The following is a 23260-nucleotide window of genomic DNA, read 5'->3' on the forward strand; positions in this document are numbered from 1 at the left end:
GCTCTTTTTTCATATCCTTTTTTCCTAGTCAGTTTTAGTATACTCATGACTTCAACACCATCTATAGATTAATAATTCCCTAATTGTCAAAGGCCAGACTTTTCTTCTAATATTCCTTACCTTTATTGGATGTTTCCCAGTTACATTAATACATTTCCAAAACTGAACTCAGAAATTCTAATCTCTGCTTCCTCCGGCCAACAAAAACGTAATGATCCAGCTTTCCTCCCATGTCCTTATTTCAGCGATCAGCACTGTAGTCTGCCATGTTGCACAGGCTGAAATCAGGGATTCTTGACATTGCTCTCTCTCTCTCACACTCTGCATATCCAAGCATTAGTCCTGCTGAGCCTAGAAGTCCCACCTACTGATCTCAAAGTCATTCACTTTTACCACTTGTACTGTTACCCTCGACTCTAGACCAAGCCACCACCATCTCTTCTCTAGTAACTCTTAATTAGCCTCCTATCTACTTTAATTTGTTGTCCACACTATAGCCAAAATGACCTTATAAAAATTTAATGTCACCCTCCTACTTAAGTCTTTAATAGTTTTACATAACTCTAAATAGGAATAAAAACAAAATCTTTGAAATAGCCTACAAGGTCCCAGTGATCTGGCCCTGGCTTTGTGCCCTGCCATGTCTAGCACACATGGCTTCTTTTTAAGGTATTTGTACTTCAACCTGTCTGGCTTTTTCAGTTCTTCATATTCACTTTGTGATCCCCATCTTTGCATATATGTGGTGAAGATGGGAATCCAACTCCTCCTCTCCTTTAGCTAATGGCTGAAGAAGCCTCAAGTATACCATGACAACCATCCAACCTCCAGCCCCCCACAGTTGTACAGCTCCCATTGTCATGTTCTAATACTAATAATTTTAACTAATTAGCTTAATAATGAGAATTCATCTTTCTCCAGTATAAGTACACAAAGCTCAAACAGACTGTGTTTGTGTCAACCCCCGCTTTACTTCAAACCCAGCACAATGCTTTAAACTTAGTATATGCTAAATATATAAATTTTGCATGTTTTCCTATAGTGATTAGCAATAAAACTTCAGATGAAAGGGGACCATTGTGGGCTTGCCTTTTGGGAGCAGCAAGAGGCAAAGTCTCATTCCATATTCGAGGCCTGGTGGAGAAAAGAGATCCCAAGTATAGTTACCAAAGGAGAGGTAGGTAGGCCCATATCCAGACACCTGTGGCAAAGAAGCAACAATTAGATCACAGGACACAACCTAAACGTCCAAAATAAGGGAATGGATCAGTAATTTATTGTAAATTCGTACTTAAAAAAACACTATGTTGTTATTAAAAATCATGCTTTTCAAGGATAAAAACATGGAGTTAAATGGTTAAATATGAGCTGAAGTGGATAAAGCAGTTATTTATAAAGTATATACAAGGAAAACCTAAGGGAACAGAATGATCGTCAAAATTGTCAGTTGCTACCAAGAAATAAAGTGGAGTCTATCCAATTTAACAATACAGCAGTCATTTGTGTCTTTATCAGGGAAACTTTCAGAAATACAGTGAGTGGATGTCAGATTATAGTGTATTTAAACAGTACTTATAAGAAAGTAGAAGCAGCAAATAGAGAGGATATCTTTATTTAACATTTATTGTGTTATAATCATTGTGCTAGGCTTTGGGGATATAGCAACAAGTATAACAGATCTCTGTTCTATCCCTATGAGCTTATATTCTAGAATGTTTTGCCATAAAGAGGAAGAGAGAGGATTATTACCTATTAAAGGTATTGTGAGAGGGTCATTATTTTTTAAAGATTTGAGCATATTTAGATGGTGATGGGAAAGGACTGCTAAGGAAGGAAAGTTAATAACATCAAAGAGAGATTAATTTAAAGCATCATAAAGTCCTTGGAATGGTATAGAAGCATGGGGTTTAGGAAGAAATAGCCTTAGCTGAGGAGGAGAATCCTTTTGCATTAAAACAAGAGGAAAAGTGTATTCAGATAGAGTTGAGTGTCACCCTTTGGCAGTAAAAAGTTGAGGGAATTCTGATCTGAGGTTCCTATTTTACCTGTAAAGGAAGGGGGAAATTCAGGCTAAATCCAGAAGTGGTAGCAGTTTGAGAGGAATATAGATATTTCGAATAGCTGCTGTGGGGAATGGAATGGAAAGAAACTTGCTGAGAGCGTTGAGGCCCCAGTTGCGGTTCCTGACCTTGAATTTACAGTGGCACCGATCTGTGAAACTTGTGATCTTCTCCAACAGCTTCCAGAAATATGCTGGGTACGGGACAGCAAAAGAATATAATTGAAATCACATAAGATTGGGGTTTTGCCAGGTGATTTCAGCGAGTGCTAGCTGGTGAACACTTGAAGTGGCAAACCATGGAGTCTACGCTAGGAGAGGGAGGGAGGAAGAAAGTAAAGCTACTAGAGGGCTAAGGGCCTGGCACGTAGATACTCAGTATTTGTTGATCAGGAGAAAATAAAGGGGTTTATGAACTGGTTTTCTGATAGGTGTTCCAGAGAGCTTAAAGGAAGAGTTTGGAGGTCTGAGGGTAGAATGTACAAATATGTTCTTAGAGAAGAACATCTCAGTTTGATCATGGATCCTAGAAGACCATTGAAGGTTAAAAAAGACAAGTGTGCAGTGCAGTCATTAAGGCTCATGTAGATCTTGGGATGGAAAGGTAGTCTAAACTGGATGCTACATTATTCATTGAGTAAGAATGATGATAAAGGGGCTGGCAGTGGTTCTCAACCTTCCTAATGCCGTGACCCTTTAATACAGTTCCTCATGTTGTGGTGACCCCCAACCATAAAATTATTTTTGTTGCTACTTCATAACTGTAATTTTGCTACTGTTATGAATCGTAATGTAAATATCTGATATGCAGGATGTATTTTCATTGTTAGCGACCCACAGGTTGAGAGCCGCTGAGCTAAAGGATAGTGAATGGAATGGTCTGAGTGTCGGAGAAGTAGAGCTTTTTTGTACAAGGACTTAACCCCACCTAACAGGACTACCTGGGGTGCAGGAGAGAGTCTAAACTAAACCTCATTGGGAAGAGCTAAAGAAAAGGGTTGGTTCTCATGAGGAGCCAGTTTAGCTAGCCCAGAAGAGGAAAAAAAAAAAAAATCCATGGAAGAGATAGAGGTCATAGAGAACTTTATTGACCAAGGAATAGTGGAAAGATTTGGACAGAGAAGCAATAAGAGACTGGTCCTAGAAAGGGAGACCAGGATACAGAGGTAGAGTATGGGGGAAGATAGATGACTGAGAAACTTATTAAATGTTGTCCTTGGACTGTTCCTAATATGAACGGTAGTTCTAGGTTTCCCGTTTGTTTTTCCTCCATAGTCAGTGTGAAGGCACAACAAGATAATTTAAGATTACAAATTGAAGTTGTACAGTTGCAAAGTGTCAGAAGAACCAAACTAGAAAGGAATTGAACTGCCCACCAAAGTAAAAGGAAATAAAATAGAAAGAAGTATTTTGGTGTTATAAAAGAATCAACAAAATGAAATGAAAGGATAAAGGCTAAATTAAATCCATAGCTGTATACCATGTAATTAACTTGTATTAAAATATTGCAAATTCTGATTTAAGAATTACTCCTAGGCTAATTGTCACCAACACTGTTTGTGTTTATCCTGTTTCCTTTTAGATGCTTACTTTAGAGAATAATTAATTTGGATTCTATGAAAGAATCTCCTGTAGTATATAAAAATTATCCCAAAATCTTAAAAATGTCTTTATATGAATCTAATATACATCTGAAACCATGAAAAACGAGAGAAAGTACTTGCAGAGTACATAACTCCCTTTGTAAGTTAAAGCTTTCTTTAGGCCAGCTGGTGGGGCTCTGTGGTTGAGCGGTGACCTTCAACCCCACGTGCCGGGGTTGTGGGTGCAATCCCCAGTAGGGGGCATGCAGGAGGCAGCCGATCAATAATTCTCATCATTGATGTTTCTATCTCACCCTCTTTTCCTCTCTGAAATCAATATAATTATATTTTTAAAAAGCAAACAAACTTTCTTTAATGTGAATTGTTTGTCTCCAAGTCCTTAAAGCACAAAGTTATCTTTGGAATATGTTACATAATTTTCGATGTTGCCCTTGAGGCTATTCTATCAAATTCTTCCATGTCTTAGAATAATATATGTGGGGATCAGTTGCCAAGTGATCTGTTTATATTGGGGGATGGTGGGACGATAGAGACAAGGTAGTCATACATGTTGAGCAGCAAATGTTTTTTAAAGGAATGATCTTACATATCCTTTTCCTGATTGATTTAGTTTTTAATAAAAAGTTTTTAACTGTGTTATTCAATTTGCTTGACTACTTCCCAGTGGCAAAGCAGAGAAGAATATAATGCAGCTTTTATAAATGAATACATTTAAATGCTTAGTATTTTTAAATCAGTTCATTCATTCTATTAGAAAAAATTTTATTGCACAAACTATGTTGTAGTTACACAAATAGATTACTAAGTAAAATAAGGAGTCCTACCAGTAACAAATATTTTAATTTGTTTATGTTCTCTTCTAGTTTTAGTCCATTATACAAACAATTATCCTTAGCTTTCACAACATAGTACAATTCTCTGTTCTCCTTTCCCCTCGTATTGTAGGTATCTCTTCATATTGATTATTTTGTATGGCTATGTAATATTCTACCAAATGTCTTCTAATCCCATAGTATTGGAAGTTAAATTATTTTAATCTTTAGCTTCTTCTAAACTTTATTTTTCACCCAATGCCAAAGAAAAAGGACATTAAAACAGCATTAAGTTTACCTTATCACTTAAGGTTTATAACCTTAAGACCCAGTTGTTACGGGGAATGGTGCTTGAGAGATGTACAAATTTCACTCCCCTTTTTACCTGTGGTTAAAAATAGCTACTATGTTTTCTTCTAAGATCCTCTGAAACACATCTTTTCAACCAATACCATGATTAAAAAAAAAAAGTGATTTGTTAGTGGTACCTTGTTGCTAGTAATTTTGACGGAGGTAGGGGTTGAAGGTGTTCTAGAACTGAATGAAAGAAAAACACATAAAACTAAAATAGCTTTTATGATATATAACTATATCTTTTGTGTTTTTATGCCTGAGATAAGATTTAAAAAACTTTAGTACCTATTTTTAGTTGTTTTATTACTGCTAGTTATAATAAAATTGTTTTGGCAGTGTTTTTATGCATTTGGAAAGGTTAAGTATTCTTCAGAGAGGCACAGTTGTAATAAGACAATTAAGGTATTTTTCAGTCCACCATTAGGTACCACAATATCCATAGAATCTCATTTCAGCTATTTTTAAATGTGTTTTCATAAGCAGTATCTATAATTCCACATTCCAAATTTTTAAAAATATTTGATATGTCAGTCATTTGCTTAGAAACATTTTTAGAAAGTATATTATAAAATGATAGACAAAAACATTAATTGGTGATTTAATAAATAAGAGCATGCAATTAGTGAATCTTTAGAAGGCTATTCTCACACGGATGGTTATTTTTGCAGAATTGAATACTTTAAGGCTTTAATTTTATACTCTTTGCTAGATCATTATATCTAATTATTTTGACCATTTATTCAAATAATAAACCTCTAAGTCTGAATATTTATAGTGAAGAATGAGTTTGGAGAAAGGAAAATAATTATATGTCTTTCTCTTTCTGCTGTTTTATTCTGCCTGCTACCAGAGTACAAAAATATACATTCACATCGTCTGTTGTAGCGTATTCTTGGATCATACAGATTTAGTTACAATACACACACAGGTCAGCCAGTGTTAAAAGATTGAAAAGAATGAAAACTACAAATGGGGACAGATGAGCTATGCATTCTGTAATGATAAAACAGGTGTTTTGGAAGATAAACAGTATTCAAAAGCAAAGAAGATTTAAATACTTTTGCATCTCTAATTACTTTATTCTGGTTATTAGACAAAAAGCAAATAGCTTTCCAATGAAAGCTAAACTTTCTGTAGTATAATTGAAATGCAGAATGTTGAATAGTTCTAACTTCATTTCCTTTTTTTAGAAAAGCAAACTTATGAGAGGGAAAATGAACTTTTTAAAGAATCTCTTTTCCTAGTAACATTTTGAAAAACTAATGTCAATTCCTTCATGGTGCTTTTGACAGCACCATAGAATTATTCACCATCAGTTGTGAATTATTTTGCATGTGCTTCCCAGAATCATACATGTAAAGCTGAGCAGAGCAGTCTGGGGGTGAGGATGCTAACCTATTATCTGTTTTTGTTTATAGGACGGTGAACTTTGACATAATAAAATACTTGTATGATTTCTTGTGAAAACAAGCTTCAGAGCCATATGGACACTGTGACAATGACTAAGCCAAGCTGTGTTCATCCAACTACTTAGCTGGCCAGGGAGAGGAGTTCTTTGGCTCTACTGGATTTGTCCAGACAGGTGCTGGCCCAGCATGGAATCTGATGAAAATACTCTGATTGGTCTGGGTGGATGTGAGCAGAAGACTGTTTACCAGGGGCCCTGGAGTATTTGGAAGCAATGTGTTAATTATAAACAGCAGGGTTTGAGCACAATCTGTTCTGCTCTTAATGATGTTATCTTAACACTGAAATTGCCTGAAACCCATTTACTTAGGACTACATTTTGCTGTGAACCATCCCCTGCGCTTTGAAGGTGCCAGCAGCCCTTGTATATAAGCCCAGTCTTTCCACTTCCTCTCCACAGGAGCCTCTGCAGTTGCTTGCCAGAGCAGATTTTCCTAAGGCCACTGTTTTAAAAGATCATAGTTGCAAAATATAATAAATAGAGGCGTGCTTTAAAAAAAACAACAAGCTTGTATGTGCGTGTCTTTCACCCTGCTTTTCTCAAAAGGCCAAGGTAGTTTGATCAGATCTAGGCCAGCTTTCCATCTCTAAGCCTACTTTAACTAGGGTGCTTGTATGAGGTTTATCTGGTCATTCTTGCAATTAACCACCCAGCCTAGCTTTTTAAATACTCATGATAGTTTTCTTTTTTTAATCATTGAACTTTAAAGTTCCACAATACATTTTTTCCCTATTGCATCAATGAACCTTAGGGCTGATTTTTTTGTCTGTTTATATTCTTAAAGAAGCTTTCTGTTAGCATTTGAATATTTGAATTGTTTTACGCAGATTTAAAGTGCCTAATTGCAGAGCCTAGTTTAAATTTTTGTGGCATTTTACTCTCTCATTCCTTTCTTTTATTTATATATATATATACACACATATTTTATTGATTTTTTACAGAGAGGAAGGAAGAGAGATAGAGAGTTAGAAACATCGATGAGAGAGAAACATCGATCAGCTGCCTCCCGCACATCTCCCACTGGGGATGTGCCCGCAACCCAGGTACATGCCCTTGACCGGAATCGAACCCGGGACCTTTCAGTCCGCAGGCCGAGGCTCTATCCACTGAGCCAAACCGGTTCCGGCTCATTCCTTTCATGAAGAAAAAGGCTCACAGTGAGCACTCCCAGATAGGAAGCCTTTTAAAAATGTAGTGGTTATCTGACACTTTCTGAATCAAAGAAAAGAAGTAGTTGTCTACTTACATTTATTTAGTGGTAATGAATAGAGGGGGAAAAACTGGACTTCCTTTGTGTCTCCCTACATAAGACAGCAAGGGTAGGCTTTCTTGCCCAAAAGATGACATCCACAATGAGTGATAGAGCACCCACACCCTGAGTCTCTGGTTCCCCAGAAGATGGTGAAATTTTGTGTTCCACAAGATGTTTAGAGAAGCCAGAATCAGGGCAAAGCCATGTGCATTGCAAATGCAGGCGTAGATTTCCTGCACATAGAAATCCATGTGTCATTAAAGTAGTGAGAAAAGAGTCAAGAAATAAAATGGAGTCATTATAGTCAAGCTGCTAAATTACTAAAATGAAGTAGGTTGAGGCAAGAGAAAATGATTGTATCCTTGTTTTAACTAGCCTGCGGACTTAAAATTTGAATTTTTTAGTAGTCTATCTATCTATCTATCTATCTATCTATATATATATATATATAGCCTGTAGATCATTCTCTGAAGAACTTAGGAAAGAATGTTCATGTATCCAGACCGCCTGACACCTGTTATCCAATCACCTGACATCCATTATCCAGACCACCAGACGAAGATTACCATCTCGGACCAATCCAGAGCTAAGAATACAGGACTGATTTTTTTTTTTTCTTTCTCAAGAATATACTTTTTACTGTTAAGAGCTCTCAATTTTTCTCTTTTCTTTGAAACACTCTTGATATCGTTATAATTTAACCCAGTTATTAATTAACTGGAAAGGAAGAGAGGGAAGGCCGAATATTATATGCTTGCCCAATAAAATCTAAAGGGGAGAGGGTGCTTGTCAGTCATACCTGGGAACAGAGCATTGGCAAGAGTAGGCATATAGGCATGGCACTGCAAGGGCCGGAAGATTTAATATTTAAACTCCTAAACAAAGAGGTTCCGTCTGGCTCTTGCTGCTGACGCCTGACTCCTGGCTTGCAGGGCTGTTAAAGCTCTTCACTTGCCCAACGGCCTACAGCCTTGTGGACCCCACACATAATGGACTGATGGACTGGAATTAGCCTAGTGCTCTGCCAGACTCTCCACCATGGAAAGGAAACTCTGAACACTGGCTTTGTGTTTAGTTCTGCTGGATTCCCAGCTGCACCTCTTCCGGGACTGGATTAAGGTAAATGGGACTTTGGAAACCATGGGATATAACTACTTGCAAATAAAAATCATTTATTCTCCCGTGTGAGACTTAAAAATAATTTTTTTCAAGGTCCCATAAAAACCCAACCCCCTACACCCAGTGGGGAAAGGGATCCTCCACTTCCACTGATAACACTCTGGGCATTACCTGGTAGTGTTTCCAATTTGCAAATCCTTAAATAAAATTTTGCCGTTTTTAATTTTAGCAAAGTCAGATTCATTTATGCTTGGTTAACAGTTTGGGTAGCTGATTCCAGAAAGAGCAAGCAATGCCATTGGGAAAGTGTTCAGCCCTCATAGTTTGCTATAAAGTGGTAGGTCTGCTGTGCAGACTTTTTGGATAGGCTGGGACTGGTCCCCATAGAATATCAGGATGCGGGGAGGGGCAGAGATTGTCAAATGGAGAACTAGGGAGGACAGAAAGGCAGTTTCTTGTGACTCTCCGTGGCTTTTCCTCACTTTTGGCCACCTGTCCACTGCCTAGCACATTGCCTATCCCGTATGCCCCACACTGAGCTACACTGCAAAATACCTTGCAACCAGATTTCCTCTGCCCCTGACTAGGCCCACTCAGAACTTTGCTGTTTTGTAATTTACTTCTAATGGCTGCTAAATAACTCACTAATTTGATTAATTTATTTAAATGAAGACTAAAAGAACATAATATGGATATTAGCATTTTACAAGGGTCATCTGCAAATGAATTCTCTATGGGAATTATGCTGGTGGGTGGGTCAGATATTTCCTTTAAGGGAGGAAGTTCTTAAATTATACTGGGCATCTATTCTACCTAGCTGAAAGTGACTGAGGTAGTAGAAGAAGAAGGTTACCAAGCTGTGGGTTTTTAGATTTTTTTTTTTGTACGTGGTTAATCCTTTTTAAAATGTCTTCTTTCAATTACCATGACCCAGGCATACGTAGTGAGGTGGAGACATTGCTTCCTCTTCCCTTTATTGGGTCAATTTCAATCCCTGAATTCACCGCTGAAGCAATTCCTTTTTAATAACTCTGGAGGGATTGTGAACTAAAAAGCTTCTTTTTAAGCCCTAAAGTCAGAAAGGGATCAAGTTCCCAGGGCAGCAGTTAAGAGGGCTCTTGGAGTCAGACTCACTTGGGTCAAATCCTGGTTGTATCTCCTACAGGCTGTGTGACTTTAGACAAGTTATTGAATCTCTGTGTCTGTCTTCTCACCTGTACAGTGGAGGATAGAACTACTTCGTGGGGTTGTCTAGAGGATTGAATAAATTATCTATTTAAGGCAATAGTTCTCAACTAGGGGCAATTTGTCATCCAGGGAACATTTACAATTTCTGGAGACATTTTTGTCACAAGTAGGTGCAAGTGGGGAGGTTAGAGGCCTGGGATGTAGCTAAACCTCTTAAATGCATATCCCACAACGGAATTATCAGGACAGTGTCAACAGTGCTGAGGTCAAGAAATTCTGAAATAAGGTAACTGACATAGTAAGTGCTTAATAAATGTTAGATATTGTTATGAAACATTTATTTGTGGCCTAGAATGAATGTGAGAATGTGGTAACATTTCAACTAAAAAGAAGAAGTACTCTTACCTAACTGTACCTATAAAAATCATTTCTTGTTTAAAATTTTGGAATTATTTTTTTTACGTTTTTTTAAGAACTTTTGTTTTTTCCCATCACCATTTTATCCTGCTTTCATGAAGTTTACAATCTAGCAAAGAACCTTCAGAGGATAAAAGAAATCCTCATGTTTTTGCCAGTTGATTCTACAAATCATTTCCAGTGAGAAAAGTCAGCTTCCACCTTCATACATAAAAATAAAAATGTCATCATCTCTTGTGTATCCAGGACTCATGGCACCCAAGAGTTTCAAGGCTGGGAAAGAAGTTTCTAGAAAGAAACTCAAATCTAGTTTTGGTCTCCAGAAATTTCATTTCTCTGATATCAGATGAATCCAGCTTCTATCTGGGATGAAGTTGAACTACAGGATCTATCAACTAGCATCATCTCTGCCTTTATAGTCCTGTTAGCCTGTAACCATTCCTACTGAGAGTGTCCAAATCCAAGCCCACTGGGTTAGGCAATCTGCAGCAGATGCTTTCAAATAACACTTCTGGGTTAGCGCACAGGGTGCTGAAGAGCCAGGTCTTTCTTCTTCAGTGGATCCCATCTTTAACCAATCTATCGCCAACAGGAGAGAGAGCAATTTTGGAATTATTTAAATCGATATAGTGCTTGGTATTGTTATTTTTGGAATGGAAGGATTATGTAGTGGGTTCTAATCCATATGCAGATTTCATTACTTCTTTTTCAGGATCTTGTTGAATAGTCAAAAACCTCATCTGAGAATGATTGAATCAAAGAACAGGTGACTGAAGAATTACATTGTTTGCCCTCAGGTATGATGTCTAGATAATTAGTGATGTACCTCCAATGGATTTATTGTAATTAAGGTGGTTTGGGGCATGAATCCTCAGTGAGAGGAAGCCTCCTTAGCCCCTCCAAAGTCTGCACCACTCAACTTTACTACACAAAGAAAAGTAATGAACCAAATCCAGGAATAATGATCCTTTATCGCATTAAGTACTTAGTAGTTCTCTAAAATAGTAGATGAAGTGCAGCAACTGCCCATGTGTGCAGTCAGGGCTATGCTAGTGTCCTCCCTTGCTACCTGATGCCGCACACTATTGTGTACCATAATTTTTTGCATTTTATGCCTTCAGTTATGAACAGAGACTTGGAGGTAATTAGACCAGAGGTTGATATTATTCAGCTTCATTTCCTACCTTCTTGAAGGCTTCATCTGCTACTAAGTGTGACTGCCTATCATATGTGAATAGTTTAGATAATTTTGCATGTAATTTCAGTCTGCTGACACAAAATTTTTAGTAGAGCTCAAAGAAATCTTTTCTATCAGGATAGCAACATTTCACTCAAATTTGCCATTAAATGCCCTGAATACACAGTTAGTGTTCATTTTTCAGCAGTGACACATTCAAGAAGCACAGTATGAGGACTAGAAATTTGGTAGAGCAGAGAAAATTATAATCAATTCATTCATTTAACTGCATGTTGATGCACAGTAATCATGGGAATTTTAGAAGGCATTCAACTGTTTGAGTAAATACTGGTGGCTTTGGCATGATGGAAAGAGCTTGGATTTTTAAAGCCAGTAAAGATCAGCTTGGGTTTTGGATAAATCATTATTCATTTCCTTGGTCTGTGAAGGAGTTGAGAGTCTGATTTAACTGCAGTTTCCATACAAGTATTCAATAATCTTTCAACAAATACTAAGTACTGGCTGTGAGCCAGGCATTGCGTTGGATTTAGGAGATACAGATTTCTGGCCTGGACAACAGGTATTATCAGCATTGGTACAGCCATTCCTAGAGATGGGAAATCCTGGGGGAGAAGTTACGTCTATGGCGTGAGGAAGACCATGAGTTCAACTTTAGACATTTTGCCTCATACTTGAATTGTGAGTTATTCAAGTAATAATATTAAATAGGTGGTTGGATTTAGGTTAGAGATCAGAGTTACTACGAAGTATAAACTAGGAGTCATCAGAATAGAGGTGGCCATTTAGTGAGTTAAAGGTCTTAGTTCTTATAATGTCCATGACGTGGTGAGGGAGAAATCATCTGGAAATAATTGAAAGGAAATATATATAAGGTGGTTATAACTATTGCACTTCAACTGAAAGTTAACTTAAAATTTTAAAGTAACAATTCACTTCAGTGCATGAAGCCGCAGTAAGAGACCAACCTGGGCTAGGTGCCATGTACTATATGGTCTTAAAACGAAAAACCAAGCCCACTTCGAGTTTTAGTTCTGTGGAGAATGTTAGATCCAAACACAATTTCATCACTTTGGGCTGACTTTCAAAGTACAGTTGACCTTTGAACAAAATGGGTTTAAATTGCACAGGTCCACTTATTTGTGGATTTTTTTCAATATATTGGAAAAGTTTCTGGAGATTTGCAACCATTTGAGAAAAAAAACTTGCAGACAAACTGCACAGCCTAGAAATATTGAAAAAATTAAGGAAAAGTTAGATATGTCATAAGTGCATAAAATATAGGTCCACATTTTCTCTTCCTTATGGTTGTCTCAATAACATTTTCTTTAGCTTACTTTATTGTAAAAATACATTATATAATACACATAACAAAAATATGTTAATCTACTGTTTATGTTATTGATAAGGCTTCCAGTCAACAGTAGGCTATTACTACTTAAGTTTTGGGGAGTCAAAAGGTATGTGTGGATTGTCAGCTGCATGGAATGGGAGTAGGGAATTACTGTCTCCTAACCCTGCGTTGTTCAAGGGTTAACTGTAATAGAGATGTTACTCTGGCTCAGGTGTTTCTGGAATTTCTTAACTCTCTTTAGATTCACGTAATGGGACTTATTCACTTGGCAATGAAGAGAGCCTCAGAGGAACTGAGATGCACTAACCCCGTAAACGTCCATGAGAAAGGATGCTAAAATAGAACTCCTGCTGTTTCTATATCAGTCGTTCTTTAATTGAAAAATGTTGACTACGTATTAGTGCAAGTTTTGGCATATTTACTTCTAGTTACTATATTGTTCTTGTAATTTAAAGAGAAATATAATTGTCTTTCATACTGAGAAAGAGAAGACAGGTCAGGGGGGGTCCAGTGGCAACCATAGCAGCCTGTGAAATAGGATTAGTAGGAGAATTAAGATTGAAGTTTCACCAAAAATGTTTAGAGTGAATAAAGTTTTTTAAAAAGTCATTTATATACAAGTAGTTGAAATGTGAAACTACATCAACATAATGAAAAACATCAAAAACTAATTCTAATCAAAAAACTAATCAAAAAACAAATATGTGTGGCCAATATGTGTTTTTTAAAGAAATGCTTATCATGGTAATAAAACAGGCGGAAGAACAAAAGAAACTCTAAAGTGAGGAAAGAGAGTCAAAAAAATTGAAGTATGAAAGGAGGAGGACAGTGAAATAGATGCTAACTTACAGAAATTTGAATCAAGATAGCACGGAAGCAGAATGTTCCATTTATCTGTTGCTGAATAACAAACCACCCCACTCTTAATGGCCTAAAAACAACAATCATTTATTTTGATCATGAAACTGCAGTTTGGGCAGGACGTGGCTCCAAACAGAAACTTGACAATGGAATTGGAATCATGACATGAAGGCTGGCTCATGTCTGGAGGCTGATGCTGACTGGTGCCTCTCACCTGGAACACCAATGTGTGGTCTCCCTGTGCTCTCTCCACTTCCTCTTGGTATGATGACTAGATTCAGAAAGCCAGCATCCCAAGAGAAACCGGCAGATACTGCATGGCCATGTCTAATGTAGCACCAGAAGTTACATAGCATCACTTTGGCTGCACTGTGTTTAAGGCAGTGATTGTGGCCTAGTTATATTGAAAGGGAAGGGAATTAGACCCACCTGTCTATAGAAGGAGTGTCAAAGAATTTGCAAACATGATTTAAATCACCATACAGGACATATAGGCTGAAAATAATACTTTCATGTGCTATAGATGGAATATATTTTATGTCATTTCAAAATTTGAATTGGTGTGGCAGTGACCGCTGGTTGTCCTTCTACCCTACCAAGCATCTCTGCTTCCTTCCTAAAGCTCAGGAGCTGTGGCTATAAGAAAGTCCATGTCATTGGAGCACGAGAAGCAAAAGCAACTGTGGTAGGAGATGGGGTCAGAGAGGTAATGGGGGCCAGGCCATGTGTGGCCTTGCAGGAATTGAAGAACCTTGGTTCTTTTTTTTATTTTGTTTTTTTAGTAAATTACACTTACATGAATTTATTGGGGTGACATTCATCAATCAAATTATATAGGTTCCAGGTGTATAGTTCTATAATACATCATCTGTATATTGTGTTGTGTGTTCACCACCCCAAGTCAAGTCTCCTTCCATCGCCATTTACCCGCCTTTATCCTCTTCTGCCTCCCCCCACCTCCCCTTCTCCCTGGCAGTCACCATACTGTTGTCTGTATCTATAGGGTATTTGTTTGTTTGTTTGTTTTTTGCTCAATCCCTTCACCTTTTTCACCCAGCCCCAAATCCCCCTCCACTCTGACAGCTGTCATCTGTTCTCTATCTATGAGTCTGTTTCTATTTTGTTACTTCATTTTGTTCATTAGATTCCACATCTGAGTTAAATCAAACGGTACTTGTCCTTCTCTGGCATATTTCAGCTTAGCATTGTGTTCTCCAAGTCCATACTGTTGCAAAGGATAAGATTTCCTTTTTTGCAGCTGAGTAGTATTCCATTCTGTAAATATACCACAACTTTTTATCTACTCATCTACAGATAGGCACTTGGGCTGCTTCCAAATCTTGGCTATTTTAAATAATACTGCAATGAACATAGGGGTACATATATTCTTTCAAATCAGTGTTTTTGTTTCTTTGGATATATTCCTAGTACTGAGGTAACTCCATACTGCTTTCCACAGTGGCTGCACCAATCTGCATCCCCACCAACATTGCACTAGAGTTCCCTTTTCTCCACATGCTTGCCAGCACTTGTTTGTTGATTTATTGAAGGTAGCCATTCTCACAGGTATGAGGTGATATTGTGGTTTTCGTTTCATTTCTCTAATGATTAGTGACATTGGGCATCTTTTTATATGTCTATTGGCCATCTGCATGTCCTCTTTGGAGAAGTGTCTATTTAGGTCCTTTGACCATTTTTTAAATTGATTGGTTTTTTTTGGTGTTGAGTTTTATAAGTTCTTTATAAAATTTGGATGTTAACCCATATCGGAGGTATCACTGGTGAATATATTCCCCCATTCAGTGGGTTGTTTTTTCATTTTGTTGATGGTTTCCTTTGCCGTGCAAAAACTTTTTAGTTTGATGTAATCTCATTTGTTTGTTTTTTCTTTTGTTTTCCTTGCCTGAGGTGATATATCAGAAAAAAATATTTCTAAAAGAAATGTCTGATGTTTTACTGCCTTGGTTATTATTCTGTGTGAGATGGAGAGAGTTTTGAGCATAGAAGCCACGTGATCTGGTTTTGATTGGATCTGTGATCTGGCTCACTGAGTGCTACACTGAGATAGGCTTTTGGGGAGATGAGGGTAGAGGGAGGAAGAGCATTGAGAAGGCTATTAAAATAATCCAAATGAAAGATAATGGTGGTTCAGTAAGGGTATTAACAGTGGAGGTGGTGAGAAGTTGTTAGATTCAGGATATAATTTGAAAGAAATATCTATAGTATGTACTAATTAATTGGATATTGACTGTGAAAGAAAGAGCCAAGGTAGACTTCAGGGCTTTTGACCTGAACATCTGGAATACTGGAGGGGAGAAAAGATCAGGGGTTCAGGTGTGGACTTGGTAAATTGGAAATTACTAAATATCTAAGTGGAGATGTCAAGGAGGCAGTTAGATAGACAAAAATGAAGTTCAGGGTAGAAGTCCAGGCTGCAGATATCAGTGTGGGGTTGTCAGCATCTAAATGGAAGCATGTAATGGAACAGTGTATATAAAGGAAGTATGGTTGGCTCCTGTGGATTAGAACATTTTTCCTCTTCGCTGGCTGAGCTCCTGCCCCCAGGTTGCTGCTAAACCATAAGGAACCTTGGTCAATCTTTTCTGTGGGAGGATGGGCTTCGCTTAAATACTAAAATTTCAAATACTAAATTTTTATTGCAAAAATTTCAACTGGTCCTTGAAATATTAAAAAGAAAAATGACAGGAAAGGACTGAGTGTGTCATAGATTTAGATAGAACAGTTTAATCATGCCCACGCTGCACAAAAATGGCCTCTAAATACTGAATTGACAGATAAAATACGCTATTTAAATTTCAAAAGTCATTGTTTTAAAGCTGTTCTTACTACATTTACTTTCCCTTTCAGAATAAATAAATAAGTTTATATGCTGAATTTTTCCATTTTATATATAAAAGTTTTTTCTAGATAGATCTAAGTGAGTATTATTTGGTTATTAGTAACTAACTCTCCCCCCCTTCCCCAGGAATCAGACATCTATCTTTTGTATTTTTACCCTAATCATGACACATTCACCACTGAACCACACTCAGTAGAGGACATGCTTGGAGTTTTGGCTCCAGATGTTGGATTGCTTGGCACTGTTTTAAATTTCCTTTGTGAACAGTGGCCGTTATTAGCAAGACAGCTGTAGGAGGCAGAACAGAGTGCAATGGACAGCCCTGTATAAAGATTAAAACTATCAGTATGGTTCCATCATTATCGTACAGTAAATAAGAGCTGCCTGTGTAAGGAAGATGAGGAGAAAAGTTAGATTACTGGACACATATTGTCCTTTGAGATGGAAATTGCTTTTCCTTTTCCTCATTTCTCACTGCTAAAACTATATGATAGTGATAATTATAACTACCACTTGGACCAATTGTACAGTTGTCTACTGCATAGTGTCTGGCACTGTAGTAGACAATTCACATACTAGTATATTCTGTCTAATGCTTACATAGTTTGGATTTTAAAAAAAGTATTCACCCAATCATTGACAGCAGAATGCCTTTTAGGGAAGTAAAAGCTTGATGGGTAGTTAGGAGGACAAGTTGAGGAGGAAGATGAGATCATCAGAGTTCCTTGGAAGAAGTAAGGCAGCAGAAAGATCGATAAACTCTCCTGTATAACAAAATAATCATTTCTTTTTTTATTCTGAGGATCAGGGAAAGAGTGCCAAATGGCCTGGGCTACTGTATGGGTAGGTGGTATAGCCAAGCAGAAATTTTAGCTTACTGCTTTACAATTCAAGATGTGACCATTTGTTAGAACCTTTAAATTTTGTGTAACAGTTGCATGCAATAGCCATGCTTTCTGAGAGATCATCAAAAGAGGCTGTTTCCTACAAATGTGTTGACACTAGAGTAAATTTCTTTTAAAGTTTGCAAAATACCAAGTGGAAACCACAAAGTTAGCTATGTAAGATATTGGTTTGAAGTAAGCAATCCAAGCAAAAATTTACATGCTTTATTATTTATAACTAAATTAACTTTTGAGCCCCCACTTCTGTTGATGGTAGAAACTAACAGGCTAATTCAAGATTGACTCAGTCGCTTCTAATTTGAACTCGGTCTCCTAGGATTCTTTTCCTCTCCTTCCACCCATATTGTTAGGCCCAGGCATAGCTGGACTCTCTGTTATTCATGAGCATATTATGCAGGCACTGGAAAGCTGAGGACAGATGCTAGCTGACATCGTCTGACCCAGTCTTTCTTTTCATTTGGTGAATTAGTGCATCTTTTGCAGTGGGTGCAGAAGATCCTCACAGGCTGTGCTCATTCTCATAGGGCTGTCCACATAACTCTTTTTGCAGACCTTCTTGTCCTTGAGTTTCTAATCTTGTACCTTGTAGGCTTCTGACCAACTAGCCAAGCCATTCACCACTGCCCCTAAGTCTGACTGTAACCTTACTTACACCTGGGTCTTCTCTCTGACCACTCAAAACTGTACACTGGGAGGATTTCATTCACCACCACCTTTTACATCCACTGAGTAGGGCTCTAGTGAAAATAAAAAACAGTCTATTTTCAACTTGCAGCAACATATAGAGCTTACCCATCCATGAAACAAAACCAGCGTTTTTGTCTTGCATCAATTGATCCTGGGGAAACCCACCCTGAAGTCATAGGCATGACCTGAGGGAGAGACATTGCAGCAGTGGTCTGGGCCACTGTTCCTGTGGTTTCTTATGCTTTCTGGACCTATTTGAGATTGATTTCTGATGTATCACTTCCATTTAAAAATGAATAGGTGTTTGTGAATTGATGGGTCAGAGAGTACCCAGTTCATCACAATGGATAATTTTGGCCATGTGACACTTGATGTCCCATGGTTAGATGCTTAGCTTTTACCAAGACAGTGTAGCATGCCAAGAGCTATTTGTTTCAGCAAAGGGAGACTTTGCTACACGTCTGCTATTGGAACTTGACAGACAGCCTCCTTCTCTCTCATACGTCTCTTATTACTATGGGGTCTACGGGGTGGTATAGCCCATGAAATAGTGTTGCATGTACCACAGCCTAGATCCACTACAGATTTCTTTCCTGCTCTGCTCCCCACTCAGAAATAGCAGCCCTTCATATCACTTATAAATGAGTAGGAAGAGTATACGTTGCCTCCAGAATCTGAAGAAGCCTATATGTAGCAATAGGAGATACACTTACAATAATTTACCTTTGGATGGGATGTCACATCATGTCGCAGATCACCAGCTGCACCAATGTGGAAGGCTTCTGAATTGTCATGAGGCTTATTTCCTATCCAGCACCTGGAGACATGTATTGTCATACCAAGGCATCCAGATTCCTTGCAATTCTTGCTTAATAGGCCTAATTAATAACCATGTCATCAAACAGTGGACCAATATGTTTTATGTAATATCCAGATGGTTCAGGTCCCTTTGGATATATTGTAACAGAGCAGGAGAATTAGCATAGCCCTGAAATTCTTATTAATTGTCCATTATATATAAATCAGAAATGCATGTGTTTCTCCTTCCTGATGGGTATTGAAAAAATGCATTTGCTACATCAAAAGCTGTGTATGAAGAAAGAGCATTTCAGCCTTACAACAAGAGAAAAACTAGTCTACAAAAAAATGACATCTCGAGCCCATTAGAAAGCTCAGGAGGCAGAGCAACCAAGTCGCTTGAGATCTTGGAAAGACCAGAACATGAGCAGTTGCTTAACCTGCATCAGATGCTGGGTGTCAAATAAGCTGGTAAAAATAATACAGCTAACAGTCTTAACAAATTGCTGAAGATTGAGTGTGGTCTGTTATGAGAGTTAGAATTCCTGGGAGATCCAGACACAAGGTGTGAATTTCCATGCATTCACAGGCTCTTATCCAGGTGTTCACAAGAAAAATTGAGGGCAGGGCAAGAGATGGAAGAAATCCACCTTCATTGTGCAGACCTGGGAGAGGAGAAACTCCACTCATATGTCTCTCTCCTACCTGTCTATTATGAGCTATTATGTGAACTCTTCTCTGTTAAGGAGAAAAGTAGCTATATTACCGTATACAGATATTCATCAAGCACCCATTTCTTTAGCCAGGCACTGCAGGGCATACACAAATGAATGGGACCTCATTCTTGCCTTTGCGGAATTTCATCTACTAAGGGCAATGGGACCAGGATGCACACACCAAATTATGTCACGACCTAGGAAAGTGCTGAGGGGCTCAGGAGACAAAAAGGTCACATTCACTTGGGGGACAGGGTAGACCTTGCACCTGGTTGGTGTAAGTGCTGCGATAGACACACAAAGGGTGGAGGAGTGGGAAGGCAGTTCACCCAGCTGAACAACATAGAGACAGTTCATTACGTGGGGACAGCATGTAGGGGAGACAGTGGCATGTGGTCTGGGCACTGAAGAACTGGCCAGATGTTACGGAGAAGAACCAGTGGAACAAAGCCGGGAGGCAAGGAACACTTTCTTTAGGAAGAGTGGGGGAAGCGCCTGGCTGGCAGAGGAGCCTCGCATAACTGGGATCACAGCACTTGGCTCAAGGCTCCTGAAGTGAGATGACCTAGTCCCCTGGTTTTGACCTCCCTGTACTGTTTCTTAACAGCTTGTGTCACTGTGCCCCAGGGAGCTGTTCTCTTGTGTTAAGCTGCCTCCTCTGTTGACCTTTTTAACTCTTATTTTCAGTATTATTTTTCCTCCCATTCTCAGTCCTCTCTGTGCTACAGCTTTGTCTTCTAAACGTCAACTTCCTGGAACACTTAGTCCCTCAGGTAGTTCTGCTTTAGGTGAGATGCACGTCTGCATTCAGCCATTCTGTCTTCCGGGGAACAGCCCAGCTCCGGCGCTAGGCCACAGTGGGTAAGAAGCGCTGAGGTGCGTGGCGTGAGAAGGGCTCACACAGGGCTCTAGCCAGACCAGGAATTCCAGGAAGGCTTGTCTTGGGAAACCCATGAGGAAGTGATGGTGCAGTGCTCCAAGTCCAACTTTTCCCAGGTTTTAATTTTTCAAATGTGGATAGATCAGCAAAATAAAAAAGATTTGGATAGGGATTAGGATTTTTTTAAAGGTGGGAATCTATTTTCTAGAAGTTAGAAGTGCATCAAAAATGACAACTTCTACCATTATCAACTTTCTTCTTTGTTCAACTAAACAACCCAATTCTTCAAGTTGCTTGTTCTCCTTGGAATTTATCTCAGGTGATGCTGCACATTTAAGAGCAGGTTTTGATACGCTGTATCCCAGGAACAGTTTGACACTTCCCTTACTGGTTATAACCTGCAGCTCCCTGGAGAGACCTCCTCTCCACTGCAGTCTGCCAAGTGGCTGTCATGGCATTATTTAAACTGGAAGAATAAAGGCATTGCATGTCATTTTCTATATTGGATGCCTTCATGTTATGGACGTATCTCCATAGAGAAATCCTGTACGTACACTGAAAACAAATGCCTGGTAACTACAAAAGCTCAATCAGGGTATTGTTAAGAGGAGAAAGCACAGTACACTGAAATATGAATTCTGTTGCATGTGTCATATTTTTTAAATGTCTAGAGAAATATGAGTTCACTGCCTTTTTATTTTCAAAATTATATTTCAACTTACTCTCTCAAAACATATTCAGTTTTTAAATGGTCACATCTTTTTTATGGATGCAATTCATATTATTACTGTTTCCAGACAATAGACTATTCACTACTGTGTAATAAGGGAAATATATTGTTCACTATATTTATACATATGGATAAAATTTTAAATTTATTTTTGAATGATTCCAGGTACCATATACACAAACTGTATTAGGCATGTTGCATTTTAGGAAATGTTTTTATTAACAGCATAATAAAATGTAAGATAATCTTTTAAATGTGGCTTTGCCACTCCCCAATAGAAGAGTAAACGATTTTAGAAAGATAAGGCTTTGTCCCACATTTCAAGGTCAATTCACTGGATTTCGTTAAACTAGAATTTTCAAGGATTCCATAGCAGGCCTCTAGAGGCCTTCCCAGGAAGACATTGTGGTCAGAGGTTCCAAAACACGTTGGCTAATCTACTGTGCCTGCGGGCTTGAGAGGGGGAGCATGCTGAAAGCTTGGGAGGGGCAGGAGAGAGGAGTAAATTCTGAAGCAGGGTCTAGACTGGTGCTCCTCAAAGTGTGTCTCTCCAACTGTTGTTACATCGATACCATGACATGAGGGTAGAAGTTAAGAGTAAGTGTTGGAAATTTTTATAGCAACTTGACAGAGTAATTGTGTTCCCATTGATCCCTGTTATACTGTCCTATATTTTATTAATTTCTTATTATGTCTATTTAAAAAATTCATTTCTAGTATTTAATTTTTGTTGTAATGTATAAAAGTAATGGTCTATTGGAGATTAGAATTTTTTTTAAAGTTTCTGCACTGCAGAGAATTTTAGAAGCACTGGTTGACATCAGGTTGAACTATGTGATTAAATCCATTGCTCAGGAGTGCAGTCTTAGCAGCACTGAATTTTGAGCATAGAAGTACAGACTGTCCTCAGTTTGTGTATTAGATACATCCTGAGAAGTCTGAGGTATGAGGTGGGAGAGGCCAGATTATTTCTAAAGTATCTTCCTACCCTGATTATGTGATTAATTCATCCATTTAATAAATATTCATTGTTAAGTGTTCCAGGTACTTAAAATACAGTAGTGAATAGCAAAAGTGTAATTTACATTCTGGTGGAGGAAAATGAAGAATAAACAATAATAAGTGAGCAAATCACACAAATATAGAGCAGTAAGTAAATGATAGAAATGTAAGTTATGTGTACCAGAGTGCTAGAGTTGTTGTTGTTGATGATGGTGTGTGTGTGTGGGGGGGGGGGGGGGTGGTGAGAGAGAGAGTCATGATTAAAAATACTGTGATAAGGTTAAGCCTCATAGAGTAGGTGACATTTGAATAAAAGTTTGAAGATCATGAAGGGTTCGTCACATGGCTTTATGGGGAACAATGGTCCAGACTGAGGGATGAACCTGTGCAAAGACTTTGGGGGAAGGTAGCTGGGATGATGGGTGAAGGAGCAACAAGGAGTAGTAGAGCAAGAGAGGTCAAAGGAAGGTGATAGGAGACGAGGTCGGAGAGGGAATGGGATCCCAGGTCTATTAGGGCCACTGTGAGGACCTTGTCTTTTACTCTGAGTGAAGTAGGAAGCCATAGAGCATAAAGCCTGTGCATAGGAGTGGCATAGGGCCACCCAGTCTGCTGTGTTTAGAATCATGTGATGGGACACCAGTTAGGAGGTTATTCCAAGTGAGAGATGATGATGATGGTTTGGTCTCGATGGTAGAGGAGAAGTGCAGAGAAATGGTAGATTCTAGTTATATTTTTGTGGTAGAGGTAACAGGATTTCCTGACTTAAGGGATGTAGTGTATAAGAGAAAAAGAGAAATCAATTGTTTTAGTCTCAAATCTTTTTTCCTACCATTGCACCCTCAGAGCTGCACTTCCTCAGAGAAATATCCCTGAATTCGAACACTGGATTGTGGCTCCTTTTGGGAAGAGGTTGTCTTTTCCCATATCTAACAACATAAGACATGATTCCAGGTACAGGCTCTAAATAAGTGTTTTATAACAAAAAAGATATTAAGC

At 38.4% G+C, this 23260-nt stretch overlaps 1 protein-coding gene across 5 annotated transcripts in view; it reads left to right on the forward strand.

The window, feature by feature from the left end:
* ORC5 (origin recognition complex subunit 5) overlaps nt 1-23260 on the forward strand; it is a 92578-nt gene that overhangs the window by 63520 nt on the left and 5798 nt on the right. Inside the window, exon 14 of one of the 5 annotated variants that reach the window (XM_036327596.1) lies at nt 8002-8709. The exons of 1 other annotated variant lie outside the window; for it this stretch is intronic. In XM_036327596.1, coding sequence (XP_036183489.1) covers nt 8002-8008 — 7 coding nt within the window. In that variant the 3' untranslated portion in view covers nt 8009-8709. Of the gene's footprint in view, nt 1-6247; nt 7017-8001; nt 8710-23260 lie in introns of those variants that run through there. 3 more of the 5 variants (XM_036327592.1, XM_036327593.1, XM_036327597.1) reach the window with 3 other exon arrangements.

This window comes from Myotis myotis, unplaced genomic scaffold (genome assembly GCF_014108235.1).
Source record: "Myotis myotis isolate mMyoMyo1 unplaced genomic scaffold, mMyoMyo1.p scaffold_m19_p_11, whole genome shotgun sequence".
In the NCBI taxonomy this organism is placed as follows: domain Eukaryota; kingdom Metazoa; phylum Chordata; class Mammalia; order Chiroptera; family Vespertilionidae; genus Myotis; species Myotis myotis.